Raw genomic sequence first — 21,446 nt, 5'->3', positions numbered from 1 at the left:
TAATAGACCAGGCTTGGTCAAGTGTATGACCTTTAATGTGTGTGGGTCCTTGGATGTGTTGTGTAAGGGTCAAACTTTGAAGAGCATGGTCAGTTCCTTGGCGCTCTTCCCCCATCCGCCTCATTAGCCCAGTAGTTAATGTCACCAATGATTAGAACTTTATCATAGTCCACTATCAGAGATGCCGTACAGTTTGCAAATGCTTTTGGGAACTACGGCATTGAGGTGGGTGTCCTATATAGAAGTACACAACTACAGTGCTATTTGGAGAGTCAAGTTTGATAACTATGTTGTCTACTAGTGTTATCTCTAACGGAGAGATAGCAGTGAATGATAGTCCTTTTTCGATGGCGACTGCCACCCCACCCACTTTCCTTCCCCTTGATCTATTAGTTTGTTGGAGGTAATAATTATCAGGGAGTGCAGCTAGGATATTTGGGGTGGATTCCTCTATCAGCCAAGTTTCTGTTAAGAACATCATGTCAGGGGAGTCCGTGTCTAGAAGGTTAAATAGTTCTAACTGGTGTTTTATCATGGAAAGAGTGTTTAGGTACATTATATTTAATTCTTTACAAGTTGTTTAGTTTTTGAGTGGGTGAAAAAAGTAGTTTGACTCGAGGCCAGGCAAGTGTCCCTGTGCTTACAGAGGTTTGGCAACTGGCCTGGATAAAAGAGACCAAGTTCTTCTAATTTGTGTCGGAGAGGCAGATCATGCAGCTTCTGGTGAGGAATTGTGCCACCAAGCACAGTGTACAGAATCTCAGATGTATAAAAAGCACACTAGTCGAGATGTGTGAACAGACAAAGACCACAAACCACTATACGGAGCATCCAACATGTACTGCACTGTAGTTCCTATATTCCCAATAGGCTCTGCACATTGGAATAATATACACTATAGATTTGACATAGGACTGAGGTCAGTATGTCTCTAACGAGTATACTAAACTAAATTGTGAGTGCCAGCTAGTTCAGAGGTCACTAGGAACTTTCTCGAATACACAAGAAGGGATTAGTTTCTGACAACCGCATAAACATGACAACTTTGTTTTCCCAAGAATCAAAATATATCTTCAGAATCGTGGAAACAATAGATAACTAGTTCACTCAGTCAATCGTGCATGCTCTGTTTCTACAGAGTTGCACAGAAATAGAGAGACGGGCGTTTCAATAAAAGGATTTATTGAACAGTCTTCTTTCTCATGCAAGAGAGGTGAACTGCTACAATCGTTAGACAGAATACAAAGTATAATGCGTACAGCGTAAACAGTAATATAAAATAATACTGTAATAGCATGGTCTATTGCAATGACATGTAAAAATACTTACATAAATAACATAGGCTAAAATACTCAACTGGTGTTTCTAAACGCCTACCCCAATGTACCTAACCTAGGTCTAGTACCAGGGAAGAAGTAGGTGTTTGTCTATAACATAGGTTTAGTTCTGCCAAGAATTGCCAAAGATTTCTCTAGGTTCTAATCAGCTTCATACCCAAGAATGAGAGAGGTTGGTATCTCTTTCACGGACTCGATTTCCCAACACACAGCAAGGGTAGTCAGAAACACTTGAGCTGGATTCTCGGCAGAGTGTGACAGCTTCTGGTCAGTGCGTCAGCTGGAGAGTTGGCTTCCTTCAGCACTTGCTGTTGCGAGCTGCGTAGTGCAAGTAGGTAGTCGAACTGCACCGAACCACACCGTGCTTTGCTATAGCAAGTGAAGGTATATTTATACCTTGAAGGTGTTTAGGAATGTCAGCTTTGACGTAAAGTCAGGCAGATGAACATCATGGATGAACCCCTAAGGAATAGTTGTTCATGCATATTATTGGGTTTTTGGGAGAAATCAATATCCAGTCTAGGAAAGTCCCTTCAGCTTAAGAGTCTGGTTTTCCAAGAAATCGTTGTGACGTAGATGAACGGATGGAAGTAGCCATGCCTGTATTTGGGTAGTATGGGCTATGCCTAAATAAGGACTGGATTTCTATGCCTATATAATGGTAATGTGAATTGTACCTAAATAAGGGCATGAATCAGGACATTTCATTCGGAATCTAAATCGCCATACAACACCCACTCCACTTTCTTATGTACGACATTACTAAATTCTGAACATGTTTACACATATCTACACATGAAATGTGAAAACCCCTCCAAAATACATAAAAAAATGTATTAGAACCGGTTTTACACATAAAATGCATTGGTGCTGTACGCATTAAAGCAATGTTTCATTCTAAGCATTTATTACATTTATTTACATTTGAATGCTAAAAGAATGAATCATGAAAGGAAAACAGTTATGAAATGGCTCGTAAATACAGAAGAAAAAGACCGAAACCATTTCCAGATTACATAAATCTGTTTGTATGTGGACATGGTCAAATATTATTATTGCTGGAAGTATTCAAAGAATTCTTGTTCTCTATGAATAGTTCTACTTTAAGGAGATTACTTTGTGCCAAACAGTAAAATATACAAATTTGGAAAAAAATAATTAAACATAGGAAAAAGTTCTTTGTTTTCAAAAATGAAGGTCAAATTCAAAGTCTCTCAGAAACTGTGTGCCAAATTCAAAAGTCAGTGTTTGCGCTTGGAGAAAACATGAAATCTTCTAAGTCTGTAAAAAAAGTCGTCTACCATTGTAGGTGAAAGTTGGATTATCTCGTTTAGAAGATTAACCGCACATAGATGTGAAGCATCGCCTTCAGCATTGGTTGCATCAGCAATGTTCAAATCGGATTGTACCTGTGTGCCTGAAGTTTCCTCTCGTACCTCAGCATCAGCATTTTGCGTCTGAGATCTCAAGGAATGCAGTCATCAGAACTGGTAGCCGCTGGGGACAACACTGCGCATGGCCCATTACCGGTTAAAGCAAAGTATCAACATCCGTTGGCATGACTGATGGGAGTGTTAGACAGATGTCTAGCACGCATTCTTCTCCGCATAGCAGGCAGCGTAGAACGGGTAAGATGCAATCTTACCAGATTGGTCTGAATGACAGATACCATGTGGTATTTAATTCTCGTCAACGAGTTAATCCCAAAATTTGGACGATGTGCTCACGACACTTCATCTCCAAAAGAGCCCTCTCTATGGTGCTTGGAGTGGCGCTGGTGATTTGGCTCGTCATATCATAGCAGAAGGAGCAAAAATAGTATCCCCGCAACGAGTCCAAAAAGGAGAGGCAGTCCGCCAAACACAGAGTGCACAAAGTTTTGGAAATATTCCCAGGACTGTTAGAAAAGGTGCTAACAGTCCGGAACATACGTTCTTAAATATATGTACAATACCGCTGGTATCAGACATGTTCAAGACACGACTTAACATTTTTGAGAAATGTATAGGGCAGTTTGTAGTTAAGAGGGCATGTATCTCGGCAGAAGTCCTTGCGACTTGCAGATCATAGGTCTCTTTGGGCAAGGTCATATTACCTATTTGAGATTGCTTAATATTATAAGCTGATACTGGAAGCATCAAATGTATCAATAAAGATGTAACATATTGAATTCTGCAACTCTTTTGCCACTTCCAAGTGATTTACAAATTGGGAATAATGTACAGGATATGGATGAACAGGATTGTGCAGATGTCACTGAGTTTTGCACTAAATCAAGAGCTGACATTCAGGATGTGTGACTCGTTCTGGCTGGTTTTGTTTTATTTGTCAATAGCTCATGCTTGAGAGATACAAGAAAACTTGTAAGCAGCATATGTAGTTTGTACATTGATGAGCCATCGTATTTGTGTAATGCATCTTCGGAACAAGTGGCTGAATCGATTGAAATTACAAGAGCTTGCTGCATAGCCAATGAATTGAGTGTCACAATCTACACCAGTCAGCATTGTTTTGGTGTGTTTCACAACTTTGTGCAGTTGCGGTCATAACATAATTTCATGATCTCAACTTGCACTCCAATTAGAAATGGCCTTCGAATTTTTGATGTGTTATAAATTATGAAATTGTAATCGTGATTAGCATTGGTGAAATGTGTGCCACAAGAGGACAGTTGTGACAGGAAACCTTTAGGGAATAATTTTGCTGCCAAGAGTTGCAAAGTATTATGCAATGAACGCACAACAATGCCCATGGAAACAGATGAAAGATCAGACAAAGATAAACATGTTTTTACTTGTGTGACAATACAAACATTATAGGAGCAAAATAATGTGCAAACTTGAATGTCATATGGGGAAAATAAAAAGTGGAAAATACAAGATCAAGAGGAGGTTTGGAAATGTGATGAGGAGGCTTGTCTTACCGATTTCTTTGCTACAACAAATGGTGAGACTTTTTTGCGGACATACTCATGTGGGACGTGATGGTTGGTGAAACATTTAAAAAATCATTGATTTAAACCTCATTTCAGAACAGTCGCAGAAGATATGTGTCAAAGATGTATTGTGTGTCAGCAATGATGGAAAGAAGACACTTAACAATAAGCCATGTAGGAAAAACAGATGGCCCCTTCATAAGACTACTGATTGATTTTGGAGAGATGCTACTGTGTAACAAGCTGAGGCATAATTTGGTTATTATTGTTTTTCTAAGTAGACTGAGGCATTTATAACACGGAGGTGTGATGGCCGAACGGTTGTAAAATTCTTGCAAAAGAACACATTTCAAGAATAAAATCATGTGAGTTTTGTTTGCTGCACTGAAAACAGATCAGAAGTTCCATTGTAGTTATCATTCAGAAATATAAGGCATGTTACAGACGCACAACCATACAGTTAAATATAAAATGACTGTTAGACTTGGCTTTTTCAGCTGGTTCACCCCCAGACTTTTAGGCCTCCTGTTTTTGACCTCGTTTGTGTCAGTTTTAGGACTCTGGTTACTTTACCACTGCTATTCAGTGCTAAAGTGAATTTGCTCTCCATGTAAGAATGTGTATGGATTGGTGTTGCCATTATTGGCTTACTTGATTTACTACTTAGTCCCTAGTAATTAATGTGCACATGGGTGCCCAGGACCTGTAAATCAAATTATGATAGTTGACCTGCTTCACTGATTGTGCCACCCACACAAGTAGCCTTTCAAAAGGTTCTCAGACCTGCCACTGCAGTGTCTGCTTGTAGTGTTTAACTGCCATATCGACCTGGCAAGTGCACCCACTAGCCAGGCCCAAACAGTCCCTTTTCTCACATCTAGACACCCCTGAGGTAGGCCCAAGGTACCCCTGTGGGCAGGGTGCAGTCAGGGGGAAAGGTAGGACATGTACTGGTGTTTATTACATGTCCTGATAGTGAAATACTATACATTTAATTTTTAACTATTGCAAGGCTATCTCTTACATAGGCTAACATGAGAGTTGCTTTGTAACATCTTTATATTATGTGTTTGAAAATGCTGAGTAGACTTGGCTGCATTTAGAGTAGTGGGAGGAGATTTTGCTTGCACCTGAATGGACTGTGACTGCCTGTTACAAAGCTGTCTCAATCTCCTGTGGTGAACCTGGACTGAGCCAAGCTGAACTACTTTATGTAGAAAATAGGTGTGGGAGCACACTGCTTCACCTCCCAGCAGAGTCGCCCCTAAGCATCATGGTTGATGCAGTCCGACAAGCGAGTACACTTGCAAAGTCTTTAGAGTGTTTCACCAGGTGGGTGCAGATTAGTGCTGGCCATCTCTGGACACGTGTTTCTAGATTATTATCTTTCATCAGCAGAGATTAGGCATTATTTGGGGTTGCTGAGCAGGCTGCCGTATCCTTGGAACGTAGTATCTCTCCAGGCGCGCAGGTGCCTCTCCACGAGCTCGTCAGCCCACAGCGGCTCGAGGGAGCCTTGAAGTAGAAAATAGGTGTGGGAGCACACTGCTTCACCTCCCAGCAGAGTCGCCCCTAAGCATCATGGTTAATGCAGTCCGACAAGCGAGTACACTTGCAAAGTCTTTAGAGTGTTTCACCAGGTGGGTGCAGATTAGTGCTGGCCATCTCTGGACACGTGTTTCTAGATTATTATCTTTCATCAGCAGAGATTAGGCATTATTTGGGGTTGCTGAGCAGGCTGCCGTATCCTTGGAACGTAGTATCTCTCCAGGCGCGCAGGTGCCTCTCCACGAGCTCGTCAGCCCACAGCGGCTCGAGGGAGCCTTGAAGTAGAAAATAGGTGTGGGAGCACACTGCTTCACCTCCCAGCAGAGTCGCCCCTAAGCATCATGGTTGATGCAGTCCGACAAGCGAGTACACTTGCAAAGTCTTTAGAGTGTTTCACCAGGTGGGTGCAGATTAGTGCTGGCCATCTCTGGACACGTGTTTCTAGATTATTATCTTTCATCAGCAGAGATTAGGCATTATTTGGGGTTGCTGAGCAGGCTGCCGTATCCTTGGAACGTAGTATCTCTCCAGGCGCGCAGGTGCCTCTCCACGAGCTCCTCAGCCCACAGCGGCTCGAGGGAGCCTTGAAGTAGAAAATAGGTGTGGGAGCACACTGCTTCACCTCCCAGCAGAGTCGCCCCTAAGCATCATGGTTGATGCAGTCCGACAAGCGAGTACACTTGCAAAGTCTTTAGAGTGTTTCACCAGGTGGGTGCAGATTAGTGCTGGCCATCTCTGGACACGTGTTTCTAGATTATTATCTTTCATCAGCAGAGATTAGGCATTATTTGGGGTTGCTGAGCAGGCTGCCGTATCCTTGGAACGTAGTATCTCTCCAGGCGCGCAGGTGCCTCTCCACGAGCTTAGGGGCGACTCTGCTGGGAGGTGAAGCAGTGTGCTCCCACACCTATTTTCTACTTCAAGGCTCCCTCGAGCCGCTGTGGGCTGACGAGCTCGTGGAGAGGCACCTGCGCGCCTGGAGAGATACTACGTTCCAAGGATACGGCAGCCTGCTCAGCAACCCCAAATAATGCCTAATCTCTGCTGATGAAAGATAATAATCTAGAAACACGTGTCCAGATATGGCCAGCACTAATCTGCACCCACCTGGTGAAACACTCTAAAGACTTTGCAAGTGTACTCGCTTGTCGGACTGCATCAACCATGATGCTTAGGGGCGACTCTGCTGGGAGGTGAAGCAGTGTGCTCCCACACCTATTTTCTTTTTGAACTACTTTATGTGTTCCAGAGGAACTTTGTTTTTACCAACTTCAAAGGAAAATGTTGTATAAATATTCGGATCCTGACCCCAGAACTTTAGATTACTGCTGAACTAAGGATCCTGCCAGGAAGAAAGGCTGATAAAGCTGTCAGGAGGAACTACCACATTGCTGCGTGCTTTGCTGTGTTGACCTGCTGCTTTTGTCTTGGGCAGGGAAAGGACTGGGCTGTTCTTTCTGCATTCCCAGTATCTCCAAGGGCTTGATGTAGAGCTTGCCTTCTGTTGAAAGTCTCAGGGAAATCAAAGTCTTTAATATCTTCTGGGTACAGGCTTCTGGAACTAGACGTTTCAACTGCCACAGAGAAGAAGAGGTAACCAGACGTCGCTACTGGCTCCATGACCTGAAGGCACCAACACCCTTCACATCGCACCTCTGGTCTCACAGACGATGCCACTGAGCCGCTGCTTGCAGTGTGACCTGTGGGCACCGCACTCCACACTGCCTCGCGCCACCGCCCTGGTATCCCCACAAAGGTTTTTAATTGTTTTGGGTCTTGTATTACACAGATAAATATTATATATTTTTCTAAAACTGGTGTGGTTTCCATTTGTAGTGTTTTCACTGTATTACTGTTTGGTATGAGCAAATGCTTTACACACTGAGAAAAGCCTGACTGCTCGTTCCAAGCTACCTGGGGGGTGAGCAAGGGTTATTTTAGATGTGTAATCCCCTCTGCCTGACTAGAGTGATGGATTCTGCCTGGCTTAGGTGCATACCCTAGCCAAATAGAAAAAACATTTCTAACAATGGCGAAGGTGTGCGCATCCACATCACAGAAATGGCCAGACGCACTTTCACTGGTGTTACTAAGCATGACATATACTCATAACAAAACAACAGGTTTGAGTCCCCCACGAAGGGAATACGGAATGCAGTCAGCAGCTTTGATAAATTTTACTGATGAATTGATCTTGGATTACCTCAAGTGTCAACCCAATACAATATGCTCGACGCAGGCCAAGGCTGCTTTTACAAGTGGCACTGGCAGGCAAAACATGACTACAATCAACAGAGGTGGAGGGGTTGAGGGTACCTTTACACACGGCACCAGAAGAGAGACTCCGGGTCTGCATCCTCTTTTCCAGTCGGCCTTTGAGCTCGCAGACAGAATGGCATTTGTTGGCGTGAGTCAGGCACACCTTGAACTGTTTCGCCACTTCAAGTGTATATTACCACAAGCAGCTGTTTCTCCGTCCCTTTAACAGCATATGCTACCTGAGCGTAAATTTAGCATTTTTAAAAAAATGGTTATTGCTTCAAGAACAAAACAGAACATTCATTAGTTTGCACCAGGTTCTGTCTGAACCTTCGGGTCCACACCCTTTTTGATTATGCCAAAATCTGGCATAACTCCAGGGGTGTGGGGGGATAACGCTTGGAGGAGGGGCATTCGGTGTATTGGTATGTACGTGTATGCTTATGAAAATTCCTATGAATAGCCTGATCTTTATCTTTCATTGTTTACTTCTTGGTTCCCCTTCTCCATTAGTTTTCTATTTTGTAACTATTGGCAATTCTAAGATTGTCGCGTTCACCATCTTATTAGTGTTATTCGGTTATCTGTATGAACTTTGTGTCACTGCTGTCCTTCTTAAAGTGCTCATACCTTTAAGTGTTTGGCACTTTGTGTCACTGCTGTCCTTAAAGTGCTCCTACCTATCGGACTTTGGCACTTTGCGTCACTGCTGTCCTTTTTAACGTGCTCATACCTTGCAGTGTTTGGCTGTTTGTCACTGTTGTCCTTCTTTAAGTGCTCATACCTTTTAGAGTTTGCCACTTTGTGTCACTGCTGCCCATCTTAAAGAGCTCATACCTTTCAGTATTTGACGCTTTGTGTCACTGCTGTCCTTTTTAAAGTGCTCATACCTTTTAGTGTTTGGTTGTTTGTCAATGTTGTCCTTCTTAAAGTGCTCATATCTTTTAGTGTTTGCCACTATCTAAAACTCTTACATAAAAATAAAATGCGTGAGGGTGCCAGGATCTCAGAGGCCGCTCGCAACATTTTACAGGTGGGAATGCACCTTGCTGGGTTAAGTCACTGGTTCATCCTCTGCTGCAGCCCCAATGCAGGGTACCTCAGGATTCAGAGTGACTAATTCTCAGACACGATTTGAGGAATTCGAGACCGTTCTTTTGAAACCCCAAGAAGGCTTGCATGGACTGCAATATCCTGTTAAAAGCAGTTATTTGTTTTACAAGTGTCTTTATGGCTCTGCCCTCCATATAAAGCACAAACACATATCTTATACGCTCCTACCGGCGCCTGGAACCCTGCACTTAGATAAAGCTTGTACCCTAGTTAATTCTGCCTTCCAAAGCATGAGGTACTCTTCAAGGCGAAGTGCGCCGGTAGCCACAAAGTTACCTCAAGCTCAGTCTAAGCTAACTTTGTGGAAAGAACTTCAGCTCCTGACTCAGGAGTCCCAGCAGGTAGGCACTGCAACTGGTGATGAAGCACTATACAGCTGCCATTACTCACTCGGTGAAGTGAGTGGCCCTGCTTCTCTGAAAACCCACACCTTTAGGGTCAGATGCATGCTCAGGCCCTCCGTACCCTAGAACAAGCAGGATTCACGCACCCTGGAGGTGGCTTGGGACATCACTAAAATGCACCACAGCCAGCATTCGGACCAACGGGGACACCCATGCAGGCATGGTGCCATCACCATCAAAAGGGTGCCATGCCAGGTTTTACCCACAGGAAAGTTTGCCCAGTGTCAATAACAGGATAAGCTGACACAGACAGTTGAACTACTGCACCTAAGTGCAACACTTGCTGTGAGAACATATGTGGACTCGCAAAACAAACACAAATGTTTACTCCTGGGTTAATAAGAGGCGGTGCCTTCTTCTGGAGGTCATGGTGCCCCAAACCCTCCCTACTCCCCCACCGAACCCACTTGCATATGAGTTTGGAGGATTTTACACTAATCAAGCCATAGGGGTAGCCAATAGCTAGGTGAACAACAAAAAGTTGGTGTCATGAACGGTCCATCAACAAAACTCAGGAGCTATGGCAAGTTTTTAGGATATCCAAATAAAATACATTTACATACTTCGAGCCTGTACGGAAGGACTACAAATAATCAACGGGCATCTTAAATAGCTGGCCTGGATCGAGTCCTCCAGGTCAAGAATAGGAGAACCCTGCATAAATCATGCATATAATTTGTGTAAATGATATTCACTCACACCGCTCAATATCTTATTCCCTCTCCAGTGGTGTATTTCACCACTCATGCGTGTGAATGAGGTGGTGGCAATGTGCCGCACATAGCACTACAAAACCACTGTGAACAAATTTTAAAAACGCCGCCAAGTTTAACGCAATAACAAGAAACAATGTCGGGTTTGCAAATTACTGGAAGTCTTACATCAGAAAAGCCCTTGATAAAATTCCTGCTATTTGACAAGAAAATCCAGTCTGTGGCAATCACTATTTTTTTGCAGAACTGCTTGTTTGCCCCTTAGCAAAACAAGCATTGGCATAGCCAATAGGACTCACTTTTGGGAACTCATAAGTATTTACTTATGCAGCATGAATGAATGAATGAATGAATGAATGAATGAATGTATTTGTGTGGTTACTCAAAACTATTACAATAAAACAAAGTAGAAAAAGAACACTCCATTTTAAATTTTTTAACAATTTAAAACAATAAACATTGTGATAAAATCCAAGGGTCTAAAATTCAATGATCATGAGTCCAAGAAAGCTTTTCTTTTCTTTTTAACTCGGCCAACAGTTGTACATGCTCCTGATAAGCTAAGCAATTAGTTCAGGGTGGTATATGACCTCAGCGCAGGTGCTTGCCTGATTGCTTAGCTGGGAGAGTCCATCAGCTTCATACGAGTCTGTTGTACAAATTTACCAAACATAGCCATATGCTTCACTGTGTCCAGTGTGTACAGTTGATGGACTGTCTCCTTTGCAGTTCTAGTCCCCCGTTGTAGCAAGATAGGCCTAAGGTAAAGTCTTCAGTCTAGACGCAAGGGTGGGCAGCAAAGTAGAATATGGGCCAAGGACTCACATTTGTATTTGCAGAGCCGACACTCCATGATCGCCATTTTATCGACCCGGAGGGGTAGAATTCTTTAATGGGGAGACGATGTAATCTAAACGCTACGATCCTGTGTAGGGCTTGTCTCCCCACAGCCTGCGTAAGATGAAGTTTGGGGTTGTACTCTGTATGTGGGAGGCTTTGGGACTCGTGAAAGCCTCTTGCTTCCAATGATTTCATGTCTGAGGAGCGAGAGTAAAGGCAAACCTGTTTTTTTATTGTACTTTTGATAGCAGTATACTTGATTATCTTGGGGTCCCAGTTCTCTATTGCAAGTTTCAAAACGTCTTTGGCAGCGGAAAGGCTGGCTGACCAGAGATTACCGGGTTCCAGAAAAATACTTTTTACGGTAGACTTCATTGAGTTTTCTGGTGCCGCCATGGTAAGATAGAAGTATTTGCTCAGAGAGGCCATCTTTTCCAGCTTTTGTTGGTTCAGGTTAAATTCTAACCGCACTAGTTGTTCCTGGTGCATGCGGGTAGGTGAAATAACTTTTTATAGGCTGAGTAGTGGATTTTTTCTAGGTCTCTCGCTAATTTCCCTGGAAATGCCTTTTGTGCGAAATTAAGTGATGGTATTAATTTCGCCCTCAAGACTCTTTGGATAGCCGTTGTTGTGGGGCTATGTAGAGTGGCATATAGCTTGCAGAGGGTGTAAATGATGCTTTTCCCTTTCGTACGCATTTTATGGAGATGGACTCCTGGGCGACCTGTTTCGCTGAACCAAACCCCCAAGATAGCTATGCAGCACAATATCCTTGGTGCAACAACATCAACTGTTGCATGGCTAATCACTTAGAAGGTCCCAAAGGCGAGACCTATTGGCTATGCCAATACTTGTTATTCCTGCTGCTATATTGTGCACGCACTCCATGCACTCTTGTGAGGCATAATGCTCTCACCTGTCTTCTTTTCATCCGCAGTAGATTTTCCACTGCTGCCTTTTATCAAGAGTCATGTGGATCAGGTGGGAGGTGCTGCCTTAATGTCACACATTCGTCAAAGGTTCAGCACCGCGGAAATAACTAGACGCCCCCACTCCGACCGCCGCCGTATACAGTACACAAATGAAGCATGTCACGATAAGTACGTGAGGCGTCTAATCCAAAATCTTTGGATACCCATTCCATTGAAGCAAAAGCGGAGGGAGTTCATCACATCCTAACAGAGTATATCTTTTTAAAAATCAAATCCTGAGATCCAAAGGAGAATTCTCGAGGCAGCGGCTGCTTATATGTCTTAAGAAGATGAAAGCTTGCCTCAAGCCTTTCTGCATAAAGGTGTGAGAAAGAAGCAAAGCAGTACAAGATTTTCAAAATGATGGTGAAAAAAATCAACCAAAGCAATTAAAAACAGTGTGTGTAAAGAATTTGATGTAAACACTCGGGAAGCATCAGAAGAAAAGAGAGCACAAAGTGTTTATAACAAGAAAATGGGCAAGCGAAAAAAGTTCTAAACAAGTAGTACTCACTTCCTGAATGGGAATATCAGGCAATGGTTGAACACGATGAAAAAGACTGACTTGAGAGGGCTTCAATTTGTGTTTGGAGCGTGACAAGAGACATTGTGAAGGGAAATAACAAGAGTATGAAATGCTAAATGCTAAATAAGTTTTAATGAAAAGGAAAGTGAGGTGTTTTCCTGAATTTTGAAAAACTCAGTTTTTCCTTTTAGAAATATTTGCTTTTGATAGATTTGGACTTATGTGAACTACTCTTAAACACTTTGCTATTTTTGCTTTGAAGAAGTAAACATAAAGAACAGATATTGTAAAGAAAAAAATGCCTTTAAAGAAAAGAAAAGATTTGCATGGCTTTCTAATTAAGTAGTATAGTTATGTTGGGATTCGTCCCAGGTAGGGCCACGTCTCACAATCTCCGCACCCTTTTTTCCCGATTACAGAATGTCGCGCCTGACTTTCCGCTGGCCGCAGTTTTTTTAGACACCACTAAGGCGTTCGATTTGGTGGTGTGGGATTATTTATTTGGAGTTTTACAACGCATGGGCTTTCCCAACCTATTCCTCTCTTGGATTAAGTTGCTATACCAACAGCCTACTGCTAAGGTGTTAATCAATGGTCATCTCTCCCGGGCGTTTCCTATTACAAGGGGCACACGGCAGGGATGCCCGCCATCCCCACTTCTATTCGCCATAGCAGTTGAAACACTGGCGTCTAAACTCCGCCAACATCATCGTGAACGTGCGTTCCGTTGCTGTATGTGCCAAATCTTGATATCCCTCTACGCGGACGACATTACTTTATATATCATGGAGCCCCAACGAAACATAAACCCTATACTGCGGGAATTCCTCATGTTCGGTAGACTATCCGGGGTCAACATTAATTGGAGTAAAGCCCAGCTTTTTCCTCCAACGCCTGCGATTGATCGATTTGCCCTAGATTTCCCACTAGAATGGTGTGGCACTGACTTATGTTATCTGGGTATCCAGCTGACTGGGGATAGAGAAGCCACCATACGCCTTAATTATGGCACAGCTGTCACGGAATTGGCAGACAACGTCATCCGGTGGATTTCCCTTCCCCTCTCATTTGCGGGCCGAGCCTCTCTCATTAAAATGGTTCTCCTCCCGCAATTTCTAAACCTATTCAAGAATATACCCTATTATCCTGGTTCTTATTTTTTTTTAAACCCTTTGCACTGAACTATTGCGACTTTTATGGGGAGGGAAGCAGCCACGGCTCCAGTGGTCCATCCTAACAAGGCCCTATGCCCAGGGTGGTTTCGACATACCAGACTTTGAAATCTACTTTCTCAGCGCACAAGCACATTATGCATATTACTGGATCCATCCCCCCAGATATATGCCGCAGGTTGCTACGGAGAATTGGCTAGCGAACCCTATCCCACAGTGTGGCCTTATACATGCCCCTGCTCGGACACAAGCGACACCGCCTACTACAGTTACTGGCACGGTGGATGCCTGACATCGCATCATAGACATACTGGACGCTACCCTGCTATACTCCCCATTGCTGCCATTAACCTATCACCCTAGTATACCACTGCTGCAAGAAAAGGGCTTTCATAAACAATGCGCACGGGTCAAAGTATCTACATGGGGTGATTTGTTTCACGACAGCGCATTTCGCTCTTCAGACCATTTCTTTCACGACGCCCGGCCTTCACCTCTGGACCATTTCCTATATGTTAGGCTGCGACAAGGTATGCGGGCAGCTCTCCCTGACTTCCCGCAGGAGCCCACTACTCCAGCACCACTGCACTCAATGCTTGGATCCACAGATGGTAAGCATCTGGTGTCAAAGTTATATATAACAGTATAAGCATGTGCCGTGCTAATGCTCCAAGTTCGGCACGCGCGCACTGGACTGCAGAACTCGGTGAGGAAGTTTCTGACGAACAGTGGGCATACTGCTGCCTTCAGACCTCGCGGATCTCTGCTAGCTGTAGACTCCGAGTCATACACTACAAATGTTTACATCGCCTATACTACACCCCGGCTAACAAATTTAGGTTCCAACTATATGACAATGACTGCTGTGAACGATGCGGGAGGCCGGAGGCTGGACTTCTTCATTTAGCGTGGGAATGTCCGAGGGTACAAAAGTAGTGGGAGCAGGTTCATGTGGCATTGGAAAAAATGATGGACAGCACGTTAGCGAGGGACCCGCGGATGGCACTCTTGAATTACACTGCACAGATACCCCAGATACATCGCAAATTCCTGGCTGTGTCCCTTTTATTAGCAAAGCGCAGAGTGGCATGTCGTTGGGGCAGAGGGAGTGCACCGAAATTTAAGACCTGGCTGGGTGACTTGCTTTACTGTCAGGAACAATCCACCTTTTACGCTGAGACAATTCCACTGGCATCTAGACCTAGAGATATAGGGGGCCCGCTACAGAGCTATCTCCTCTCCCAGGACACAGATGGGTCGGACACCGCCCCTCTAGAAACAGCCGCTTGACTGTGGTGTGTGGACGATTCTTGCAAATGACGTCCCCCCTCCCCCCCACCCAACTGACATTGATGAATGGCACCTCCTCAATGCAATAATTCTGTGTACAGCCCTTCCCTACCTCGCCATCATTGCTAAATCCTCTTCAGTGACGAGTGCCTTGCTATATTTTGTATGGGGTACGGCTTTGTCTACGGAGATATGTACATGATACTCATGGATCTGCCTTTTTCCACGTTGTTGCATGATGTGTAAACACCTGATGTTGCAATATTTGAACACAGATTTGCTTGCTTGGTATGTCGGATATTGCTGTCGCTTGGTATTGGATAAGAATGCACTGTATAATGAAGTCTGTCACATTTATGATACTTGGACATAAGTCTCCTCGATCTCTTGTTATTTTCTTTTTCACTGTCAATGTATTGTTCATTGCCTGAGATGAAAATACCAAAAAATAAAGTTTAAAAAAAAAAGTATTATAGTTATGTTTTAGTTCAATCTCATTGTGTTTTGTCATTAGCAGATTTACAAAGTCACAGTCTCCTACTCAGGTGTGAAATCCATTCTGGAGAAACAGGTCCTGTCTCTTACAACGAAGGCGGATCTGGGCACTGATCAAGCGACTTCCTATGCTGTTCCAATTGTAATATTAGATGAAGGAATGAAAATACTACCATATCTGAAAGCAGCTTTAAGTATGGAGAACAGGCTCCGAATACTCCGAGCGAGACTTATGGTCCACCTGATTAATGAATTCCACGCTAACTGGCCATCATTACTAAGCATAGATACATGCAGGTTCTGCAATTACATGAGAGTCTATGTAGCATCTGCTCTGCTACTGTCCAGAATGTTTAACTGCACGACACACTTTATTAAAACGAATGTTTTTAAAGCATGGAATTTTCACGTGCAAAGATGCTCGGGACATTTTCATGACCCCTAGCATTCCGATTGACCTGGCACGCTTTGGCAAGTATGTCAACACAATACTCACTGCCATTAAAATGCGAGGAAAAGCAAAAGCTACTGACCGAGTTTTAAACTGGAAGATCATCACTACATATGCTGACAGTTTGTAATGCTCTAATTTCCTGCCTTGGTGCTCGATCAGGAACCTCCATCTCCATGCTACACTTTATTTTTATTTAGTTGTCCCCATTTCAAAAACAAAACATTTTGACTGGCTTTGAGCAGACTGTATAGTTCATAAAGCTCTTGTAGACTACCTGATATTAAGAATTTTGTAGCAACTGAAACTTTTAAATCCTTTAGTGGAAGTAAAAACAAAAAGAATGTAAGCAAGTTGAGTGAAGTTGAGCCTGATTATTAGAGAATATAAGAGGAAGAGATCAAGAGAAAAGTTGTTGAGAGGTACAGAGGAAATGAGATTTGATTTGAAATACTGTGATTAAAAACTCTCAAATACATCTTAGCCTTAGAATTTGCAAAAAAAATGAAAGGAGTGTGTGTTTTATACAAATAAAGAATAACAATATCAATAGACAAACCTAGTGAGGGATATTGTGTGTACTAAAAACTATATTATAGATGGGTTTAGATGCTGGCCCCCACACTGTTTATTCTTTACATCAATTACCTTGTCAAATTCCTGGATCAGTTCGACAATGATGCGCCTAGACTTGCAAACATGAGGGTTCGTACCCTCGTGTTTGCTGATGACACCTTATTGATCTCCAAAACGCCCATGGGACTCCAGAAGCTGCTGGCCCAGTTTGATAGTTTCTGCCAATTGAGGGGGCTGGATATCAATGTGAGCAAAACAAAGTACATGGTCCTGAACCCTGGGCGCTCGACTAGGATTCCTCTCACTCTAGCAGGGAACCCATTGGAACAAGTGCTCACATTTGTGTATTTAGGCTTCACTTTGACTGAGCACATAGGGGGGTTAAGCTCACATAATGCAGTGACGATTAAAAGTGGAGCCAGTGGTGGGTGGTATCCAAACTTTACTGGAGGAGGATATGGGCACCCCGTAGTGATCAGCCTACCGAAAAAGGGTTAGAGGAAATTATAGCAATAGTAGAATTTCGTGGCTAAAGCATGTGAAAGGCATATTGTCATAGATTGGTCTTGATGGTCTATGGAGTGCCCTGGACCAGACAGCGGCTACTCCCAAATCACTCATCAAGACCGCATATTGGCAACATAGAGACAATTGTTTTCACACACAGCCGATCCACGGTCCGTTAACCAATGCCTTTCTTACAGTTAAGGACTCCTTTGAGCAGGAGGACTTTCTAGACGAAATACAATCCCGTCCCCCCCCCCCGTCTCCGCCCTCCCCCAGGCAACTGTACTTGCAATTCTGGTATGGAACCTTGCCTCTCCAGACATTTACTGCTAAGTGGGAGCACACGTCACAGTTTAATGAGTTAGAGTGCCCTTCATGTGGGGAACAAAAAGAAAACATTGCTCGGATTATCTTTTTCTGGCCAACCTATCTGAATAACAAGAGGTGTTTTATATTCCCTCTCTGTCGAAATTTTGGGAGTTAGGGAACATAAAGTAGCACTTAGGATTCTGAGACACAATAGAAGCAGATTGATAGTTTTTACGCTCTCTCGTTATCTGATGTGTGTGTGGAAAGTTAGGCACAAGATCAGTAATTTCCAGATTAACCTGAAAAACAGTAATCTGTAAATTGGCGTGTATAATAACAGATGGAAAGTAGGATTTGTAATACTTATTTGTAGAATATAGGAACTGTTTTAGAGTATTTATATATCTTAACCTTTATTGCCTGATCATTCTTGGTCTGGGAGATATCAGTTATTTTGTATTTTATGTTTTGCACGAAGCCTCCCTATTGCTGGGGCCCGCCTAAAAGCAAAGAGTTATGGACTGTCCTAATGTTTACTTAACGCACTTTTAAATTATATATCTTAAAATGTTTTTATTGTTGCCTTATCTTCTGGGCTTGTATGGCTTATAAACGAAATAAAATTATTATTGATTGAAACTTTTAAATACTTTCGCGGAATTAAAAACATAAAGAATGTATGCAAGTTGACTGTTGAGCGTGATTATTTATTAGAGAGTATAACAGGAAGAGATCAGGAGAAAAGTTGTTGAGAGGTACAGTGGAAATGAGATTTGATTTTAAATAGCGTGATTAAAAACTCTCAAATACATCTTAACCTTAGAATTTAGAAAGAACTCGAAAGGAGTGTGTGTATTACACAAATAAAGCAGAACAAGTACAATAGACCAACCGTAGTGGGGAATATTGTGTGTACTTAAAATTATATTATAGAAGGTTTATATGCTAAGTGGTGTTAATATTATGTTTAGTAGTAGTTATCATACATGTAACATAAATGCTTATTTTACACTTCTGCAAGGTTGGACAGGGTTTATAATCTAGCCTTTGTGTGCCAGAGGAGGTTCTGGTTAATAGTTTGAATGATGTGCATCATGGAAGAGTGAAGCGAGAAACTTTAGGTCACAAGTATTAGATGTGTTTAGTGTTTTAACCCCTTCGACGCTCATGACGAGCTGGGCTCGTCATGAGGTAGCCTCCTCGCACGCTCATGACGAGCCCAGCTCGTCATGTAAAGTGCGTTTTTTAAAACATGAGCACAGGAGCGGAATTTCGCTAGCGCTCATGTGGTTAATTCCTCCTATTGGTATTGCTTTACACTATGCAAAGATTAGAGAATTATCAACTTTAGTAGAGCAATTTAATTAGCTGAAAATACATCAGGAACTTTACCTAGGATTAATGCAGGGATGTTTGCAATGAGATCAATTGTTATTCATAATAGATTAGCTTTAGATATGCTTTTTGGCTAAAGAGGTAGTGGTCTGTCATGTCGCAAGAACACACTGTTGTACTTACATTCCAGAGAATAGTGAGGGTATTAACAAGTATATTAACCATTTAAATATGATGGTGATTGTAGCACATCTGTTAGAAGAGCTTGGAGTTTGGGAAAAGACTAGTTCATGGATGAATTGGGTGTGCAAGGATTTAATAGCAAAGATTGTTGCTTCACTAACAATAATATTAATAGTTGTAATGAGTCTCTATCTAACATTTAAGTTTTGTGAATTATTATTATTTTGTGTTGGAAATTCTAGTGGTAATTGCAGGAAAAGGGAGACGAAGATGAGATGGCTGATGGAGGAGACTGCTGTTAACGAGTGTGGCAGAGATCTATGACCGTTTGAAAGCACCGCAGAAGAAAGAAGATGCATCTACATAAATTATAACTAAGTTGCAAATGTCCGAGTTTGTCAGTGTTTAATTTGTAAAAGAATGAGTGAATGTTTGTTTAATTTTTCAAGGCACGTTGCATTTATTAAGATTTGGTTTATACTAATTCTCTTGATTAATTACCCTTTTGCTTTCTGTAATGATTATTTTGATATTTATTAAATTAACATAACTGAGATTAATTTCTCAAGCCTAAATACTTGAGACCAGGATTTCCCGTGACATGAACTCCATAACATTCAACGTTTTTTGGCATTGATATTATATAAGCCCATGCCTAGTGTGGGTCTAAAACAAAATCTAATGTTAATATGCCATAGAACATATAATAATTTTAACTTACTTCTTCTTTGAGGTAGTTGTAATGCTCAGCATTCGGCAATGCAGCAGCCCAGTTTTTCTGTTTCCTCTTCATGTTCCGATCAAACACATTGAGAACACCGTCTGCCCGGGAAGTGATATCTCGTACTGGAGGATGACTCCTGGATGAATTGTTTATTCTTTGAACCCACGGCGTCAATTGAGTATGCATACAGCAAGAAGAGACTGGCTTGAGGTAGTTAGCAGCAAACCTCCAAATGTTAAGCGGTGCAGGGTGTCCATGTGACCTGGGTGTGAGTGGTGGAATCCCACAGGAGTAAGTGGGTACTCTGTAGCCCATGTGACAGTTGGCGATGTCGCATGGTGAAAAACGTGCAAATTGTGCAAAGGTCCTACATAGGGCGCGGACGTGATTTCCTGCACTCATTTCCAAAGCATACCATGGCATGGTTCCTGCTTTACCTTATGCTTGCCCAAACTCTACGTGCTCAGTCCAGACAGGGTGTCTACAGAGCGATGCCATGGCCAATTTAGCTTTGCTTAGTGAAACACTGCTCACGTTTTCACTTATTAGATGGAGTGTCAATAGCCTCTGCGGGAAATAAAGCGCCCAGGTTGCTTGATGGCTAATTTCCACGAGCAGACCGGTTTACGAGTTACCAATTCGATGTCCTCTAATGCTCCTTTAACGGACGCGGTGACAGCGAGCAGGTTCACGTAAGGCTCACAGCCAATGAAGTGGGCGCAAACATTGCGAGAAGGAGGCAAGGAAGGGTGTGTGGTATTGGCTGCTTCAGTTGTTGTCAGATGTTCATTGGCTGTGTTTTGGGAAGTTAGCACGTGGCCCTAGCATTGGGTTTAGCTGCTGCACTCCACGCCTTCCTTCCGCCAGTAGGCGGCCATCAACAAAACATGTGCTGGGAATGGGACATTAACGCAACATACTGGCTGACAGTCTAGCGAGGAAACCTGCGGTTAGACCCGAGTCAAGCCCTTCCGTCAGAAAGAGACAGCGTGCGAGCCTTGGGGTGGTAGGAAAGCACGCGAAGGAACTGTATTCTGGTGTGTATACAATACAAAGGTAGGCTCAGGCTAACTGTACTTTGATTCATCCAAGCAGCACCAGCTGCCCAAGAACCATTCGATCTTTTACTGTCATCGTGAGTAGTAATTTACGTACTTTTCTGCTGCACTTCGCTCTTTCTCCCTCGGCTTCACTTTTTGCTTCTCGGCTCGATCAGAGGCTGTGTTCCTCATCTATGTAATTTTTCTCCATGATAGCGTCTGTTGGAGGTCTCGCCACTCTGTGGTATTCCATGCTTATGTCATGCCTATGTAATTTAGAAACTATGAGGTCATAGTAGAATGCGGGGTAGAAGGTAGCAGTTTCTGAAGGGAGTGGTTCGTTATTTATGCTGTTCCCTGGACCTTCTTACTACACACTCCCCGTCCCTTGCAGCGTTTCGCATCCAGTGTATTGTAAATGAAGTGAAGTTCCCTGGCGAAACAGACAGAAGCAGCCGATCTACGAGTTAGGCTTATCGACCAAGCTGCGTACTTTCCCATGCATTTTCAGTGTTTACGTATGTGTTAACGATTATCGGAACTGCATTTTCACGGTTGTTTAAAAATCCATTTAATGTTAAGAAAAATATGCTGGATACAAATGTATAAAGGAAGATACATACATTGGGGGAGCTGTCAGGTTGTTTTCGTACTTACATGGAATGTTTAGGGTGCCCCCACCTACCTAGTAGTTTACTAGCCGGACCTGGATTTTCAT

At 42.9% G+C, this 21,446-nt stretch overlaps 2 protein-coding genes across 4 annotated transcripts in view; one reads left to right on the top strand and one right to left on the bottom strand.

Annotated features, from left to right (window-relative positions):
- NDUFAF5 (NADH:ubiquinone oxidoreductase complex assembly factor 5) overlaps nt 1–20,362 on the bottom strand; it is a 174,042-nt gene extending 153,680 nt beyond the window's left edge. The window contains exon 1 of one of the 2 annotated variants that reach the window (XM_078649560.1): nt 19,686–20,362. In XM_078649560.1, the coding sequence (XP_078505686.1) occupies nt 19,686–20,111 (426 nt within the window). In that variant the 5' untranslated portion in view covers nt 20,112–20,362. The remainder of the gene's footprint in view (nt 1–19,685) is intronic. The other variant, XM_078649559.1, reaches the window with a different exon arrangement.
- A 168-nt stretch (nt 20,363–20,530) lies between these two features.
- ESF1 (ESF1 nucleolar pre-rRNA processing protein) overlaps nt 20,531–21,446 on the top strand; it is a 258,010-nt gene continuing 257,094 nt past the window's right edge. The window contains exon 1 of one of the 2 annotated variants that reach the window (XM_078649557.1): nt 20,531–20,744. The gene's annotated coding sequence lies outside the window, so the exon portion shown is untranslated. The remainder of the gene's footprint in view (nt 20,745–21,446) is intronic. The other variant, XM_078649558.1, reaches the window with a different exon arrangement.

The sequence above is a fragment of the Lissotriton helveticus genome, chromosome 6 (assembly GCF_964261635.1).
Source record: "Lissotriton helveticus chromosome 6, aLisHel1.1, whole genome shotgun sequence".
NCBI classification, from domain to species: domain Eukaryota; kingdom Metazoa; phylum Chordata; class Amphibia; order Caudata; family Salamandridae; genus Lissotriton; species Lissotriton helveticus.
Note: the sequence above shows the minus strand (reverse complement) of the source record. Positions and strands in the feature narration are given on the sequence as shown.